The 19,837-nt window shown below is 40.9% G+C and overlaps 1 protein-coding gene across 4 annotated transcripts in view; it reads right to left on the bottom strand.

Moving 5' to 3' along the window:
• The window catches only part of TSPAN12 (tetraspanin 12), a 45,275-nt gene that overhangs the window by 19,944 nt on the left and 5,494 nt on the right, over window positions 1-19,837 (bottom strand). For all 4 annotated transcript variants that reach the window (XM_069802050.1, XM_069802053.1, XM_069802051.1 and 1 more), the window contains 2 exons: window positions 10,811-10,893; window positions 10,041-10,176 (listed from right to left, as the gene is read on the bottom strand). In XM_069802050.1, coding sequence (XP_069658151.1) covers window positions 10,041-10,176; window positions 10,811-10,893 — 219 coding nt within the window. The remainder of the gene's footprint in view (window positions 1-10,040; window positions 10,177-10,810; window positions 10,894-19,837) is intronic.

The raw sequence follows: 19,837 nt of genomic DNA, 5'->3' as shown, positions 1-19,837 counted from the left end.
TTTTTGCAGAGATGCAATACAAAACTCTTACTATAGTTCTAGAGACTTTTTGTCTTGAATATGCCACACAATTCCTGCAATTAATCACTTCATATAATTTGTCTATGCTTTTCAGGCAACAGATGAAAAGAACTGGTGAAAAATAACCTTCTACTTTTGTTACTAACATGGCAACAGGAGGATGGAAAAACTGGGACTTCAGAAAATACAGTACATGGAGGGATTTTGTAAAAATTTTGCTCCTCTTCCCACCCCAGTCCCCATTTTAAGCGCCCTTCTCCAAAGTAATTCCAAGAACACAGAATTTTTCAGAGATTTTTTGACAGTGGAAATACTAAATTCTGATTACATTTAGCAAAGGAAAACTAGAGTTAAAACTCTAGGGTCCTGCAGTAGTCTCCTTCAGTGCAATAGCCAGGGCAATGTGAATAACCAGTGCCCTATTATCAGCCACCGTGATAATCCCACTGGCACAGACACAAAACCCACATGACTGTCCTCTGAGGATGCCCTTCCAAACTCAGGTGTAAAGCATTATGCCAGAAATGAAGCTAAGAGCAGGAGCCCTCATAGAAATTTGATGACTTAGGGTACTCAGTGACCAACAAGTCACTATGGCCCTCTGGTGCTGAGCAGCCCAGGCAGGTAAGGGTAGCCATACCACAACGCTGTGCATACCCAAGTATGTTCCTGAAGTGATACCATATGGGGTTTTTTTCTGCTCTGCCACAGCTGGGTTTGGTAATTTTTTGCCAATGACCTATGGAACGCCTCATCAGCATTCAGCTACTATAACCTGTAAAATCAGTGGGCTGTTAGCCCCCGCACAAGGAGAATTGAAGACCTGAACACATTCCCAGTCATGCTCTCTTGATCCTGCTCATACCAAACACGGTATGATCATTCTGTTTCCAGGCTGAAAGTGTGATTTGGAAGCAAGACTCTAGGCAATCCGCAAAAACATGAACCGAGACAGGGCTCTGCAGCAACCCAAATTTCATCAGAAGCAGAAAGGCACAAGAGTGGCTTAATTCATCTTTTTTCTCCCTCAAACCTTTCAGTTTGCATGTTGCATGATGCTCCTGTTACTGGGATTAGGACCCTATTTCATCTCTTCTGACAGCTTCCTAGTTAACTACTGTCATCCTAGAAGACTTCACAGTCTACCAATTCATCCCTAGAGGACAAATATATCCCATAACACAACATACTCAAAATACTGACTTCTTAAGCCCACTTCCAGACAGTGAGAAAGCAAGACAGCATTCTGTATATGAAAGCAAACGGCAATGGTAGGCAGGAGCTAATGACTGGAGTCAGAAGTTGCAACATGGTGAAGAAAAGCGAGAGCTTGGGGAGGCATTGCAGCTTTTGGAGAATCTGGTCTACAAGACTGCAGAAATCCTTCCATTTTTGAGCAAATGTGCCTGTCTTTGAAGGATCAGTGTATTTATTAATGAATCATCATTCACATGCTCGGTATTTCATTTAATAAACACCTTTTTTCAAGCTGTACCACTCTTCCCAAGCATTTTTCTTTTCTGACAGAAGATATAAAACTTTTTATTTTTTTCCTCCTCAGACGCAAGAAAAACCACAACTCTTATGTCAGAGCAAATGAAGAGTAGCTGATCAGCAAGTCCAGCCTCCTCAGACTTGCTGTCTGGTGCTCACACCACTTTCTTGGGCAACGTGGTCCATATGGCAAGAGAGGCAAGGAAAGCTCTGGGAGGGAAGGGCAGGGGCTGAAGGAGATTCCAAGGGTAAGGGAGCTGCAGAATGAAACCTTACAGGAATCTCTAAAAGCCTGGAGTATATGGTATGTAAAACAAATGCCAGAAGATTTTAAGAGGGTTATGCATAGCATTTCCCAATGGCTAACAGCCTGAGCGCGTCAGCCCTGTTCTTCTGAGACGCAAGCCATCCAGACATCTGTCTGCACCCTGAGAAACATCAGATGACCACCACCGCTGGATCACCAACGGGAACAAGACTCTTTCTGTGCAAAACCTAGCAGGAAGCCCTTCCTCCCTCAGTAAGTTACAAGCTATGGTTCCCTTTATTTTTGTTACAGTTTACAAACTAACAAGGTTATTTTAATGATTAATCCAGCTCTACTTTTTAAAAATGGAGCAAGCACTCATTAAATAGAGTCAGACAAGCTGCATGGAAAACTGAAATCCTCTGTTTATCCACTCCAGCAGCACAAACTTTCCCCTGCCCCCCCTTCCTCCCTCCCTCTCCAGCTCCCTCAGCCCTGCCCTGAAGGGATTAACAGTTCATTTGTCATTCCAATTTAAAATTTGGTTTACTTGCCTGACAACACAGAAATTTGTGAGACACAGTCACAAGTCAACAAGGAAATGGGCTGAAACCACCAACTTACATTAGCTACTGAATGCCATCCAGTTCTTTAAAATAAATGCATTCCACAGCAAAATGATCAAATACCTCTACAATTTTAGATTTGTTTTCCCAGATCACAAAATTTTATCAAAACATCTTGAAGCCTGGGGCTTTTGCAAAGTCCAAGTTTTATATAAAAGCTACCACTTTTTCCAAAAACTTTATAACTAATTTTCCTAATTAAAAAAAAAAATTGATGGCAATGAACATTTTATTTTTCTAAGGTATGTGTCCAAGTTCTTTTGATTGACCCCTTTGCTTTTTTTAAAAACTAAACAAATTTTTTTATGTATAATTTTTTTTAATGTATAATTAGAACTTTATTCACAGCCTCGATTCTTCTGTAAGATATTAATGACCTGTTTTAAATTTTTACTTTAACGGTTAATCTTTGCTTATAGAAGTAAACAGGTATTACTTTGGAAATAAGCAAATGCACACTTCAGACAATTATTAGGATTTATTTGCTCAAGGCTTAATTATCTCAAGTCAATGAACTCCAAGGAATAAGGGTCACTGCAAGGTCATGGTAAAGTACTGAACAGGACATAGGTAAAGATAGCCATTAGACCGTAATTTCCTCATGGCTCACAATTTTCCCTTCGCCCTTCTTCTCCCCTTATTTCATAGGATTTATACTAAAACTAAAGTTTCCTGTTCCACACAGATTTTTCAAACAGCTCCCTTCATCTCTCTACCCCCTCTTTATTTTCTACCAAGGAAATTAAACACCATAAAAATGCTTCTTTAGTCAAGAAAATCCTTTTTCCTTGTAAAATAGACCAATTCGGGGCTGATACACACAATATCTCTGCCTCAGCATTCCCCAAAACACTTCAAACAATTCACCATTTTGAGTGAAGGAGTGCTCTTAGATATAAAACCCATACCACAGCCCCTGTGCACAGAGCAGAGTGTCTCTGTGGTTAATTAGTCAAAAGGGCAAGATTAGGCAAGAAAAACAGATTCATTTACCTGACAGGACATCCACTCTAGACTCAGTTTGTCACAACAAGAACACAGTTGAACCACAGTGTCAAGGCATGCCCCACCAGTGAGTCTGGGCTGCGTTTCAGAGAAGACATGGAGGTTTGGCTGGGCTTTGTGGATCTGGTCACTCATTTACTCCTTCCTTGCTGTCAGGGACTCTCCCATTCCCTACTCCTTTCAGCAGAGGAAAAAAAAAACTGGGCAAACGAGCAACGAGAAAAGAGGAGCTGGGCAGGACAGAGGGGAAAAAAGCACCATGGCAGCAAGACCACGTATTACATCAGCAGCTTCCCATCTTCTTTTCTCAGTGAAGATGCAGCATCCCTTATTCCCATCCTGGCATCACTCCCAGCTCTCTAGCCTCGACAACCCCAGTCCCGTGAACCTACTGTCATACCAGTCCCTGTCTTTTCAATAGCTTCCTGGTACCCACTTCTATCATTCCGCTTCACCAACCTTTCTATTACTATCTTCCCCCCTCTGTTCACCAGGGAGTACCACTCCAGAGCCCTTTTCAGCTCTGGTACCGTTTTGGTCTCTTCTATTGCTGCAGTTAGGAATGACTTTCGAGAACTTGGAGGGCGGAAGCAATATTAACAGCATAACAAGTGGGAATGGGGGAAAACAGGAACAAGGAAGACAAAAGGAGCAAGTCCTGCTCCAAAAGTTTTGGATCATATGGCCAGACGTGGTGACACCTAGTAAAACGAATACTCAGGACACACATCCCCAAGAACAAGCAAAGAGCCACCCCCATCAGGTGAGCCTAAAAGTATATCGTGCAGTGCAAAGTGTGTCACAGAATTCCAGGCAGCATGTTTCATGCTGAAAACATACTGGAACCATAAAATGACTGCACCTGTCAACAGGTATTTACCTTTTAATTTAGCACTGTACCTTTTTCCATAAGGATGAGCAAGTGGCTCTTCACTATTGCAGAAGTACGCAAAAAAAAAAAATTTTCAATGGACAGCATCATAACTGTACTGTCCAACCTTGCTGTCATAAGTCAAAGGCATTTCCCTGAATAGCCCTCAAGGGGCTGGACAGTTCTTGTTACTTTGAGCTGCTGGATAACTGCGCCAAATAGCACCGCGCTGCCTCTGCTCTGTTACAACACGGCTGTGCATTCAAGGCAGCTGCTAAGCACTGGGCTGAAGGAAGCAGATCATCACCGTGAGCGCAGCAAATATTTGGATTTAAGCCAAGCATTTGCAAGAAGAGCAGGACACTCCCACCAGCTCAATTCCTGTCGTGCTCCTCCACCCCAACCCTCTTCCCTCCACGCTGCTCAAATAGGCAGCTGCTCTTGCTTGCAGTTCATTCAGCAGGCAGCACCCTTCTTCTCTAAATGCCTCCCAATAACCCGTATAATGCTGGGCAAGGCAACTTGCACCTCTCATCTCTAAGTTCCCTCTCCTAGTTAAGAAAATTAGGCACTGTTTCAAAGCACCTCCCTTTTTCAAAAGTCTTTTAAGTACGTACACAGCGGTGTACATCGACATTGGAGAACACAAGGTCAACAAAACACACCTCGTGCTCAGACAGACAGAGAGATTGGCACTGGAGCCCAGAACCAGTGTAGTCCACTCCACCGCGCTGGGAGCCCTGCAGAGTGCATCAGCTCCTGCAAAGCCCAGCTCTGCTCTGTGGTGACACTGTGGCATCACAAACACCGATCTCAAGATATAACAATCTGAACCTTAAAAATCCTGATCTGAACAGGAAAGAAGCTTACCCTCTACCCCCTTTCAAGGCAAAAAGATGTCTAACAATGATTAGTACCAGCATCTCCTCGAGCAGTTCACCTTTGAATTGAAAGTTAAAAATAGGGGGGGGGGGGGGGGGGAAGGTCTATTTATTTGCTTGAGAAAGTTGCTTATATCTGAAACTGCTGGGATATAATAAAAATTGGTGAACCTTAAGCATACTTTCTCTTACAAGTGGAACATCAAACAAGCAGCACTTCAAAATGCAAGCTAAATGTCCAGCCCCTTACTTACCTACTGACTATCTGAACTTGACTTTTAGCACAGTACTGGCTTCTCATCAAACTTATACTACAGTATTAAAAACCCACTCAAACCAGTCTTTCAACAAGGCAGGCCAAGCTGTCTTCTGAATCTTTGTTTTCCTCCTGCTCACATCACATTCATAAATAAACTGCTGATAAAAGGCACCAAAGAGGAAAATTAACTCAGTCTCTGTCCTGTCTAATTCTAAACTGCACAGGTTTACACCAATTATGTTTGTCAGTTATTGCTTCCCTCTCAATGCTTGGTAGTTAAATAATGAAGAAATACTTCTGGTTGGTAAATAACAATGCCAGTGCCAAATGTTAGTACAGGGTACTGAAGCAGCTGTGACTGTGGTAAGAGTCCACATGGGTCAGAACAAATATCATTTATTATTACAGAACAAATAACCTATATTATGCATTATTGCAGAAATACATGCTGCCACAAAAAAAAAAAGACAGAAAAATTAATGATCACAAAAATCGCATACTAATTGATGCCAACTGTAGCCACAAGTACTGCAGAATAGTTGGTGCTGCGGTACCGTAGAGCAGTCAACATTTCACACAGAGTAACAGTGCCTTCTAGAAAGACATTCGCAGTTATTGATATCTTGCAACACAGCAGATGTCCAAATTCAATGGCCTCCTACCACCTCTGCATCCACCTGGATGGAAATGGGCGTATGGGTATAGAACAATCTGCCCAAGTGGTGATGCAGTCAGCGGTTCCCTGTCATTCTTCAGATGGACTTCACCACTTTCACCAACACTGCATTTAGCCGGCTGAGAACTACTGACATGGAACAGCCACATTCATCTTAGGTTTGTCACGTGTCCAGTTTACCTTTTCAACCAAAACACAGTATAATTTCATTTTTTCACTTTATGAAATATTTGCCTGCTTTTAAAGAAAAGATCGGTTTAGTTTAATGATGATTATTCTGGTTGTCTTTCAGCTCAATTAACAGACAATTTAGTCTGCCAAGTTCCAATTTATAACCAGGTTCTGACACAACCGAATTAACAAGCTGTTTGACCACACACCAACAGGGTCTAACAACGTTTAGCTCTGAGGAATATTTATTTCTCTTCCAACTTTATGATAAAAATCAGTAACAGGATTTGCCCTATTGACTATCAAATATTTCTAACAGTTTTTCCCTTTGTTAAAACATATGCAGACAAATTTGAATCCTGTGCTGTCTGAATGCTGTAATTAAAGAAAACTCATAGTTACAAATGCCAGAAATTTGCAATGAAAACTCCAGCCAGGAAAATATTTTTCCAGTGGGATTTTCATGAAGCTCTTCTTGTCAAGCAAGAGTTTACTCTTGCTTTAATAAAAAAAGAACTTCAAAAAAATTCACACACCCTTAAGGTTATTATTCTTAAAGAACATATGCCATGGGGGGTGGGGGTGGTTTTTTTTTTTTTTTAGTTAGGCTATGTGCACAACAGACTTCAAAAACAATCCAAAACGTACAGGGCCTCAGAAGAGAAGAGGCAAATGATGGTTCTGGATTTAAAAAAAATAATTTAAAGAACCTGGTTTGAAAAACTGTAACAAGCATCATAAAACCCAGACTCTAGTTTCTCATCCTTTGACTTTTTACACATTCAAGTCAGTGACTTGGAAGAGTCCAGATTTTCCAGTTTAGGCTGGCATCACAGTCACTTCTACATTGAGGACGCTGGTCATTCACAACACACAACAAAATTATATTATAGACACTTAAGGGACACATGGGCTCTTTACACCAGCTAGCCTTCAGGACTATGCATTCCTGAAGCAATTAAAATTAAATGATCATAGCTTTAAAATGCTGGTTCTACAAATAATCCAGAGTATGCACCTCAGAAGACTGAGGTGTTATTTTTTCTTACTACTAAGCTGAGTAAACATTAGTTCAATTTATACTTATGCCCCATGTGAAGATGGGAAGGTTTCAAGCATTTAATTGCTAAGATAAAATTTCAAAAACAAATTAAAATAATTATGTATTCAGATGTATTAAAAATATCTAAAACCATAATATATATATTTTGTGGTCCTTATGCTTTATTAGATTTTTCCAAAAATCCAATTCAATTAACGACATTAGCACTAGCAATTAGCATGCTGCCAGGAACGTCAAGATTTGTGTCCAAATATCTCTGCATGCCATCATTTATGGCTGTTCATGTACTTCAAAAAGAAGATTAAAAGCACGACTGAAGATATTGTTAATGTTTTACATGAAGGTTCTTTTTCTTTTAGTTCATCTGATTGTAAAAAAGCTCATTTTGTTGATCCATCACTTTTCTGATTAGTCTGATGAATGAAGCATTGACTTAACGTCTGCACACTTCTGTGCTATAACGCGACTGCATTCATTTAACAATTAATCAAAGACAATGACATGCTTAGGAAGATATCATTTAGTTTTGCTTATCAGTTTGCTAGCAAGAGCAAATTCTCAGGCTCCTGAAAATGAAATATTGCAACATAAAATGATAGAAATGTCTTGTTTTGATTTAGTATAATTTGACTGCCTAAACACACTTTAAATAATTTATTTCCAGATGGCATTAAAAGCTACAAATGATTTCTTCTTTTCACTGGCAGTTTAAATAAACTGAAGGCCAAAACCAGTTTGAACTTCATTTTCTTTTTAATTAGTTAGGATTATTTTTCAAGGCTTAGACCAAAAAACAGTAACTTTTTTTCCAGATACTATGTAGCATTGATCTACATCACATAGTTTCTTTTGCCTTTTAATTGATTTTAATTCACATTAAAAACTATCATGACTATAAAATAAAAAACACTTTATGAAAATAATCTTACAACCTTACCATAAAAACTAAGGGTTTATAAGTTTACCATCTTTTAATACTTCCACTATTTATATAAAACAAAAATATGTACAAAGCCCTTTTAAGGTATGTAAGAAAGATTACTAGATAAATAATTGCATGGTATGAAATTACGTTAATCCATTATTTTTATGCAAGTGCTTATAACTAAGTAATATCTGCCTTAGAACTTATTCCCATTGACTTTAACATTGCAATGTTAAGATCTAGAGGTAAAAAATGCATGACTATTATATTACTATAAAGTATTCAGATTTAAATGAGAATTCTTCCTAACTATATAGCTTTGAAACAATAATATTTATACTGTTGACTTAACAAATATCCAAAAGGGGAAACAGCATTTGCCCTTCTTGCAATTGAGGAACACTTCTGCTGCAGACCTTCAGCTGGAAGTCTCAAATAAAGCTTACTCCAACCCTCTCAAATAAAAAAGACATTTTAATACAAAACCCCAGTACAGTTTCCCAACTGTTTTAGCTGTAGTTAGAATATTTCCTATTAAACAAAGCAAAGGTTGCATAAATGTCAGCCAACTTCTCACTATTTTTTTTGTCGTTTTGTGCAAGATTTGTGAGGTCCAGCTATCGTGTACTTAAGCCTGCAAAGATCCACATGAAAAATGCAACCATATACAGTTTGCGAGAACCCAACACAGACTGCAGTGAAAAAACAGCAGGAGCCCAACTCTACTTGTGTAAGACTCCTGGATATTCTCAAGAGCTGAAAGATTTTACCTGTCCACTTCCTCCTACTCCAATTAGGATAGCCAAGTCTGACACCTCTTTCACACCCACTGCTCCCACTCTCTAGGGCTTACAGACTGCCTGGAATCCTGCTTATCCTCATGTTAAAAGACAAAGCCCAACTCTGCAAAGGGCTACCAGCTAAACTTCTAACAGCATACAGGTATGACACTCCTTGATCTCAGTGTTGCCAATGGTCTAAATATTTTTAAACTCCAAACCTTTAGCATTTGTGCAAGTTTTATGGGCTTTTTGGTTTGGGGTTTGTTTTTTCTTGTGGCTTTGTTTATTTTTCTTTTTTTTTTTTTTTTAATTGTCCTCAACTCACTGACTTCCAGACGAAGAAAGAGACATTTGGGTCCCTTGACAGTCGAGGCCTCATCACAGTTAAATTATACACAGACTCTTGTGCAGGAGAGACTATTGCTTTTCAGCCGCTGTTGGCTCAGTTATGTAGCCTCCGAACAAAGGAAAAAGCTGGGTACTTGGAATTTATTTCTGAACTTGCTCACAACCAAATGCAACTGCAAAATCCCACATCCACGTAAGAGAAGGCAAAGCTTCTGAGTACACTCAGAATTAACCTTCATCAGCTACAAATGCTGTTACTTTATACACACAATCAACTCTGGGAATAAAGCAAAGTCTAGGCTATTTAGCTGTTGCACAGCCAAGAGTCAAAAGGGTAGCATAAGGGTTTGTTTCAGAGCACTCAGACTCACGTTCCTGTAATTATTAGTACTTAAGAGTGTGAGTTATTTTTCCCTTCAGCAACTCCTCTACTAAATGAAGTGGATTTTTGCAAATGAGACACTGCTTGTCTTTCAGTCACAGCATAATGCAGTCTAGGCAATAAATTCTTTCCTACTGTGTGCTTTGCAATTACAATTCCTCACCGATATCATAATTCAACATGGTAATAAAAAATAATCAGTATTTATCTAGTGCCTGTGGATTAAAACTTTTCTTACACTGTTGAAGCAAAGCAGAAGTTAGCTGCTTTTAGAGGTTATGAAACATACCCAGACAAGGAGCAACAGATTTCTTTTCACTGTTCCACAGTAGCCCAGCATTCCAACTATGATGAGGAAACAGCAGACTGCAATCATGACCGGGTGGACCACAGGAAAGTAAGTCAAAATGACAGCCTCCTCCACCCTAAAACCAATCAGAACCATAAATCAAAAAAACCCATAATCACACAAAAATGATACAGAAGAAAAACTAATACAGCCATTAAAACAAAAACGGTGGATTAGCAGATGCATTCTTTCCAGCACCTCACACATTTCACAGAAATATCTTCTACATGGTTTTATTCAGGTACCAGAAAGTAACGCATCATACAAAATCTCTTTGGAGTGAAGGCGATCTTCCTATCCTGCACTTGCACAGTTTGTAGCACAATGAGGCCTTGTTCCATCACTAGGGCTCATAAGCACTGCTGTCATAAAACTAACAGCATTCCTAAATCTCTGGACTGAATAAAGTATTCAAAACTAAACAGTAATATAATATGGTTACATGTTGGCAAAGGGCCAAAAATTGATCCCTGTCAGAAGAGAAAGGCACAGGAATAAAACAAGACTGAATTCATATCTTTCCCCCTTCTCTAATTTCAACTGATGCCAGAAATGGTGGTAAAAATACACCTTTCAACAAAACAATAATTAGCCCAGCTGAAGGCTTCTTAATTCTAGAAATCCTCATTAGGAAACTTGCCATACAGAATGAATGACATATACCACAATCAATCATCCACACAGATTAATAGGTTTAAGGAAAGCTTTACCTTGTTTCTGCAGTTAAAGTGAGAACATTATTCAGGTAGTCTCTCATCCAAGCCGAAACACCTAATATGCTGATGGACATCAACTAAAAAGAAAAGATTAATTTATTTATCATACATTTTTTTAAAATTGCAAGATCATTCATAATTTAAGTAGAGGATCAGTGCATCTTTCATGCATTCATTTATCCAAAGAGCATCTGTCCCCAAAATTGTACTTCTATATGCTTAGAGCTGGTTTGTTGCCCAAGTATTTAGGGAGCCATGACAATAATCTTCTCTCCCAGTATGCATAATAAATGCCTGGATACCTTCTCTTCCACCTGGTGATGCCACTGCCGGCTCAAGTCCCACCGCTGCACAACACACCACAGAAACAACAGGAAGGGTTAATGCTGCTAAAACCAGCGACTCTCAGGGCTCAGAGGTGATACCCACCAGTCTGTATGAAACCATGAAGCCACACTCAGGTACACAGCCAGTGAAGAATAATCTGAAGCCCCTTACAGGATATAACATTACTGATACACTGACACAGAGGAGAGGAGGTTTATCTTGGGGTTAAATTTAGAAGAATCTGATTCTCTCGCTCATTCAGAAAAAGTCACACCACAAACACTATACCTCAGTTTCCTGAACCGTAGAATGACAATAAAACTCACCGTACTTCAATTATAAACCCCAGATCATCAAAGCGTTTGGGTGCCTAACCTGCCAGGCACTTGGGAGGCATAAAGCCACTACACTTTCACCAGGACTGCTCCTACGGCAAATAAATCCCTGAGACTGAACCCACCTAGAATTGCCACCACCTCAACAGACCCGGATTTCTTGTCACCTGATGCCACTGTGCACTCCGGGATACCCGAGACCTACCAGCAGAAGCTCTGGCCTCCGATTTTCTTGAGAAGCCAAACCTGAACAAGGAGGTCAGGACACACCTGACACGCCGTGACAGCACCGCTGCAGCAGAGGTACCACTAGAGGAGAAAACACTCTTCACGGCACTTGTTCACGTATTTTGCACCGGGCTACGTAAGTCGGTATGCCCTTCCTCCTGGAGGAGGGCTCACGTAGCAGCGGCATCGTCCCCTTCGTGCGTGCTCTCCGGCCCCAAGAGCACCACGTCTCCTCCTGCACCCGCAGGACAGACGGAGCACTGCTCCCCAAACAGAAGGTGTGAGATGCAGCTATGAACTCCTTCAAGGAGAGGAGGGAACCGCTGGCTTTCTACAAAACGGAGCAAAGTTGAGGTTACGAATGCCACTGCTTATTTCTCAAACCATTTCAGGGAATTCAGCTGGTTTACTACACCCAAAGGAGAATTTAGGAATATCAGCCTCACATGGGCACCTAAGCCTGAACCACCACTCAAGGGCTGAACCTGGACTTCAGAAGCACCACTGTCTAGCCGAGGGACAGGGACCTAAGCGTGCTGGCTCTCCTGAATACTACTGTTTTCATGCATTGTATAGGTGGATGCCAGGAAACCTCAGCATTATACCAATGGCTTCTTAAATCAGTGGGAATTGCTCATCTCCCCTGCTGCCTTCAAAAGCTAGCTTCCCACACGCCCTCACATTTCCCTAAAGTTGTTGTGAATAACAAATTAATTGGTTCAAACCTAACACATAAGAAAAGTCACCCCGTGTCCTTATCGGCTCCTTTGCCCGCAGCACACCCACAGCAGGCTACTTCTGCCTTTAAAATTTCATGAGAAGTCCCAGTGGCTACCCCACGGCTTCCTCCTGCTTCTCAAAACTGATGCACAAACTACAGGCACTGCCTCGGTTCTGGGTGGTGCCAGCGAGAGCCCTAGGTGCTTGGCATGCTGCAAGCACAGTCCTGAAAGCTAGTGCATGCTACAAGTCTACTACATACACGTGTGTCCTTTATGCTCTGGGGGATCTATTTTGCCTGGTGGAACAGTAGGAGTAAAGAGCGTTTTCTGTTATTTGCAGGAAGCTGCAGGAGCAAGGAAAAGATGATGACTAGAATCTCCTCCTAAGCATCAGGCAAATATACCACACAAGCAATAAAAAACATGTTTCTAACACAAAGAGAGGTAAAGAGGACTACAGGCAAACAGCTTACCTTCTTATGGTCAAAAAGCAACAGAAAACTTTTTTAACCCTCCACATCTCCCTGCAAGGACTGCTGATAAACACAGAGAAAGTATTAGCTTGCACTTCCACTCTGTTTATAGTAAAATACTTAAGATAAATTCGGTTACTTGGCTTTACAGCAGTGGTGCTCAGAAGTGAGAAGTCCATCAAAACCACACTCCTCAGCAACTCTTAATAAGAGTGAAATGATCCTGCTGCAAAAACTTCAAAAATGTTCACTTGCTAAATAATATTCTCCCTCCCATGCCAGACTGGTGGCCTAACAGCCTAGTCCCTGCTCTCCATCAGGAACTCGCAGGCTGCACTTGTTTTCTTTCAGCCTTCAGTATGCGGCAATACATTCCCGTACAGCAACAAGAGGAGATGAACTCCTTGGAAGAAGGCAAGAGATCGCTTCTTCAGCAGAGGTAAGATTTGGGAGGCAGAAGGTCACCACATGGATACTGGAGCCTGCAGATTATTCCGAGATACGACGGAGATCATGCGGCAACCAGCTAAAAGGCAGAGGGGACAGAAAGGACTTCCTAGAGACCAAAAGAAATGAGCAGAGTCCTGCCACTGAGAGAATCATTCGGTTTGCTAGGAGAAAGGACTTGTCTACAAAGGCAAATCAGGAAGGAGGACAACTTTTATTTCTGCTCTGTCTGCCTAAGTTGAGTCTTCTCTACCTAGATATGTATTTTTGCCCCCACAAAATCAGTGAGGGGAAAGTCTAGGCAGACACATCTCCAAGCTGTGGCCAATGCATGGCCACATGAGTTCTACAGAAATGCTTAATGACCGTATCATGGAGCATGACTCGGTTTTCACTTATCACGAACAGCAACTGGAAGAAAAGGACTGCTTCCCTTCACCTAGGAAACATAACCTTCACCAATAATGTAACTGCATGAACACTATTTCAGTTCATAAGAACAAGCTCTCTATGAAAGGTCTCTCACTTCATTCAAAAAGCTTTTAGCCATTTAGGTCCCCCTGGCTGTTCTCCTTCAGTGTAAATAACTAACAGCCAATTACTACTGCTTCTTGCTGGACGTAAATTACACACCAGAAAATTCCCTCTGTAACCCCTGTGAGAGCCAGGCTACAGCTCATCTGCTCACCTACCGTGTGCCCTGAATGATCTCACTATCATTAACTCCTTCAGGTGTTATTGACACGCTGCTACACAGATGTTACACACAGATTACCTGTGCAACACCCTCCTGCCGACCAAACAAATTCCTTGGGAGGCACCTTTGGCACCTTATTTTGAAGAAAGGCCAAAGTGAATTATTACTCCAAATGACCTGAAAGCCAGCATGCTGTGACACACTAGATTCACGTCCATGAAAGTCAGGAACACTGTCAAACTGGGGTGGCATAAAAACATGGCTCAGAAAGAGAATAGGCAAATACTCAAGAAGCTCCTCTTGAACAGAGAGGCCCATGAAAGAGCAAACCGTGCCAACTCGAAAAAGCCATTCAGCAACAGATTAATTACAAAAGGCACATTTTACAGCACATAACCTGGCAAGTGCTTGGTAGCTTTTCGTTACCAAAGGGAAGTGCTGGGAAAAAAGTCGTATCCCTTCTGATCAGCAAAAGCGAGCCTCTGGGCAGGAACACCCTGCAGGATGAAAGATGCGCTTGCAACACCAGGCTGTCCTGCGTAATAATGACTGATGTTTAGTTTAGTGACAAAAGATTATGAAGCACTAACTCACACCCATCAGTCGACTTGCTCACCTGCTCCATAGCCACAGGGGAATCACAGCGAGAACACGACACACACGCCAAACCTCCACAGCCTCCTGCTTATGACTTGGCATGCCTATGTGCTGCCCTGTTTAAGCGCTAAGCATCCTCAAGTGCCAGCTGACATCAAGGAGGCTCCAGGCACCCAGCACTTCACACAACTTACGGCAGAGGCAGATCTGCAGCCAGCAGCACAGCATTTACACTAACATCAGCAGTACGACTCACCCCATGTGCTCAGTAGGCAGGAACAATAACAACCTCCCCAACAGCCTTGGTGTGCACCCAAACCTACCAGCAAAGAACAGCAGTCATATCGCTGCAATTCACTGCCACGCGATTTTCAAGGAGTCATGGGCAGGGGCAAGGTCCTGATTAAAGTTTGTGCTGGTTCATTTGAGGATGGAAAAAAAGGCAGCCTTAAAAAACTGCCAGCCCCTACTTCAGCTATTGTTCTGTAACTAATTTAGATGTAAAACACAGTTAGAAATCCGTATCAAGCAATCAGATGAAAGGACACAAGTTTATGAGAAATAAAACTACCAAGATAATTCTCACCACATTAGCAGTTACATCATTTCACCAAAAAGTTTTCATCCAAGCTTCTCTGACAACAGCCAGTCTGCTGTGCTGTAAACATAATATGATAGTAGGCAGTAAAACATGTTTATTTGTTGCAGCTGGCTGCACAAGTCACTATGGGTTTCATTCTGAACTGTCACAGTATGTTATATAGCCATCAACATGACACTGAAGAGTTTACAAAACTGCCTGCTGTCATACTCTACTTTAAATATATTTTCACACTCATTAAACAAAAGTAATAAATTATATTTTTATATATGAGCAATATGCAGATCACACAGTAATATATTAAATTTCCAAACTGATTTATAACATAAAGTTTATAAAGATACTAGAGCTTTCTCAGACAACTGAATTACAATATCCAACAATGGACTCAAACTGTTAGGAGTGGTCATTCCCAAGCATAGTTTATATTGTCTCTGAAACTCTTTTACATAAAATATGCATCAACATGAAAATATAAAATAATAAGCCCTTACTGTAAGAGTCCTACTCACAATATCTTTTAGGCCATACCTAAACTGGAAAATAAATCTGCATTTTCAATTAATAAATGAACATGGATTTCTGTCTTTGAGGGAGCAATACCAATTGCTGTCACTATTTGCACACCTGTTCTCATTCTTTTGTCATTTTTTTTCATTCAAACACTCTAATGCCTTAATTTTTGACAATGAAAGTTGCTGTGCTCAAATTTGAGAGAAGGGGTTTTTTTCATTATTAAATCAGAGGAAAGATTAAAAGTATCTTCCATATTAAAAATCACACACCATTTTTTTTTTCCTAACAGATGGGGTAAACAACTTCAGACCACGCTCTGGTACCCGTACAAAATGCTGACTAGCAGCACTACAGAGCAATTTGCTTTGCAGAAAAAGGTTTCCAGCTCCAAGGAAATTATTTCCAAGATATGACAACATTCATCAGCACACATCCTTTAATTTTAGTAAAGAAATAAACCTTGAGAAAATTTTCCAGTTAAAATTGATTTGGGTAACCTGAGCTGTGACTTACCAAAGGGGGAGGGCCGGGGGCAAATCACTACAAGGTCATGAACAGAGCATGTTGCAATGCTTTCACAGGATTTTCACGATTAGGTTCAATATTCAGATCACTGAACAAACACAGATGACTCAGATCCCTGGATAAACAGACGACTACATTTTTTTGGGAGGGAGGGGCGTAAGGGCGGGGGAGAGCAGGACAAGAGGTCTTGTTTTTCTGTATTACCTGGCAAAAGCATTTAAATGTTTAGAGAAAGAAGGGTGGCCTATAAAAAAGGAAATTCCCCTATTCCCCACTAACACACCTTTTATTCTACAGACATGCCAACATTTAGTTTTAGCTGAGCTTTCTACACAGGATTATGCCTTGGTCCCCTCCCACTTGCAAACAGCTGAAGCATGTACTTATTTGCACTCCGAATCCAGGTTTGCTTGCACAGCTGCAACAGTGAGTTAACAACCTGCTCTGCGTTTGGCATGGGCTGGAACTCGCACGCTTTGCAATAAGGCAACTGCCGGACCACTGACAGGCTGCTAACAGGTCACCCTCCTGGGGGAAGCAAGAGAGTTTTCCAGCAGTTGGCTGCGCAAGGTTCCCACAGCAGCACAGCACAAAGAACTAGTAAGAACCCAAATATGCAAACAAGTTGAGATACAGTTCATCTATCAGCTGGTTCTACCAAGTGTCAGACCCACATACCAACTTCTGGACTGTGTAACACAAGGGTACATTAAAAGCAAAGAGGGATAAGAAAGTCTATATATTTCTGCATCCATCCTCCCTGTGACTACCTAGACACTGCACTTCTTGTTAGGACATGATTTGTGCCACTCTTCCCTCAAAAGTAAGCATCTCATTGTCAAGAGACCTTTTGCCTTTAGGGAGGCAGAGGCATGTGCTGTTGATCATGGGTAATTTGCAGGAATGCTCAAGAGCTCAAGTGTCCAGATCCACATCACGAGCCACACACCACCACCAAGATAATATGCCTTCACATATACACAACATACTCTTGTTTCTGTAAGAGCTTGTTTTTGTTCACACATAGTAGTCAACCTCACAGGTGGCAGACAAATTATTTTTAAACTCTGGGTATATAACTAGAAGACTGATATGAGAAAAGGGCATGTATTTCCTATGATCCACAGGACTTACATACCAGCTGGTTGTGGGTACAACACTCAACTTTCCTGTTTTACACATGACTACCCATGAGCACATGAAGATTACTGCGTTTTTAATTAAATCACACATTCCTAGAAAAGTGCACGAAATTAAACTGTCCCCTACACCTTGGGAAACAGCTACAAGAGATTAAAAAATTAGTATTTTTCCTATGACCCTTGCCTAGTGTCTGCCACAGACTCCTGAGAGATGGAAAATTTTCAAGGTACAGAAGGAGTTCCTGAGGATTCGTGAATAATTAGGTACCTATCTTCTACAGAAAGAGATGCAAATTTAAAGATAAAAAACGCAAGTGCCTACAGGCTAGATTGGCCTTCCCAGTTCTGCTGGAGATATGGCTTACTGGTATGAGTAGTTCCCCTTCAGCTACTGGCTCAAATCTAGTCAGCACGGGTTTGTGCCTTCATCCTCAAGGTAGATGCAGTGAGCTCCACACAATTAATCACAAGGATTACCCCAAAAATGTCAGTGGTTTCACTGATTTCTGAATGCCTATTAAGAACCGTATTAATGTAATTTCTAACATTAGGGTGGGGTTTATTTTTTCCTTTCCATCATCACATCAAACCACTCTCTTTTTCAGGACCATTTTGCAGAGACTTGTCTACCAATTCACTGTTGACATGCCATGCAGGGTGAGCCATGTCACCTATGAAGATATACATGGAATAAAAGGTTATACAGAAGTACATATAAAGTTGACTTAAGGCTGAACTCTACTTTGTTAGGACATGGTCTAATAAGGTAATGATGTTGCATAAATGATGCAGCCTAAAGACACCAAAAAGTAAAAGATTTCTCAAAGACCAGAATAAAAAGTGTTTCTGGTCCTTTAAAACTCCTCCTATAGCTTGCTCTTCTGAACACATTCCTTTAAAAGACACCATATTCCCACAGAAGCTGGACTAATTCTTGCATAGCTTTTAGGTGTTTTCTTTATACAAGAATGCTAACAAAATCAGGTTTCAATTATGCACATCTGCACTGCCATCTCTAAAATCAGAGTATATTAGCCTAGAATGAACCCTATGCTTACACTGCTATAGGTACCAAGCCAGGCAGCATTCATTTCAGTGGATATTATTAGTCACTTAAATTCCTTAAAAAATTGACCCTAAATCTGTTCATTCCAAATATCTACAAATCCCACCGATGTGAGTGGAAGTTGGAAAGCAGCAGAAACACAACCTCTATGCAGAATGTGGTTCCAGGGAAGAAAGGATGGACTGATTTCTTTCCCATGTCACAGCAGATTTGAAAAAATGGGGCAAAAAAAATTACAAGATACAATACATACGTTTGAGGTTGGAAAAAGAAGGAAACACAATACCACTGCTTCCAACCACCCTTAGTGCCTCCTTGCACAACATTAATATCCCCTTGCTCTAAATTCTCAGGTGGTACACGTAGCCATAACCAGAAGATTTCAATGTGCAAAGTATTCAAAATAAAAGGAAAACTAACTGGAAGCTTGCTCCTCTTTCATTTTACGTGATTTTTTTGTTCACAAGTGCAAATTCAAGGCAGAATTTCTACTACCTGCCAGGAGGGTTTATTAGCTGCAACCACAGAGTCTAAATTAGATGGTACTGCTATGTATGCAAAGGAAAGCTTATGCACTGCTCAACAGAAACAGTGTATCCCCAGGCAGAAAAACCTCACAAGGTGAAGGATGTGGCAACATCAGCGGCTTGGCTCAAACATCCAGTGCCACTACTAATCATCGGTTAAAAGATCCTTACCACCTATGACACAGTCATCTGCACCTTACAACCTTGATTTGCCCAAGCCACTATAGTACAGTCATCCTCAATTACAAGCAATGCAACAGCAGCTGCTCCTCCTTTCCATCTCACACGCTCACCATAAAAAAAAAAAATTAAAAAATTAAAAAAAAAAAATGCCGGCAGTCTTCTCAAGACAGAAAGTCTATACAGGCTTTTTCCTGCATGTTAGCTATATTTTGCCTTTTTTTTTTCTTAAATGAGAAAATTGACAAAGAGTTGTGCTGCTTCTACTTGCGCACACTATCACAACCCCTAGGGGCCACTGCCCTTGGATAACCTCCCGTGTTATGCCTGTGCCATTATTACAGGTTGGCCATGTTCTGCAACTGAAGGTCTCCCCAGCATAAACTCTTGCAAAGGTGGTTTATTTGGGAAGGGGACCACAGCAAAGTACAGAAGAACAATGGCAACATCACAAAACGTGGTGAGGAGGATTTCTGTGAGGACAAGTTACACAGTGCTCAAAATGAATGAAGATGCTCATGTTACATCCATAACTGCTGCTGAGCTGGAACAGTGTCAGGAGCTTGCCGATACAGAAAAGCCAGAAGAGACCCTGTAGTCTCAAACTGCATAAATTATGTTTGTAGAGCTATCAAAAC

This window comes from Haliaeetus albicilla, chromosome 14 (genome assembly GCF_947461875.1).
Source record: "Haliaeetus albicilla chromosome 14, bHalAlb1.1, whole genome shotgun sequence".
Classification (NCBI taxonomy): domain Eukaryota; kingdom Metazoa; phylum Chordata; class Aves; order Accipitriformes; family Accipitridae; genus Haliaeetus; species Haliaeetus albicilla.
Note: the sequence above shows the minus strand (reverse complement) of the source record. Positions and strands in the feature narration are given on the sequence as shown.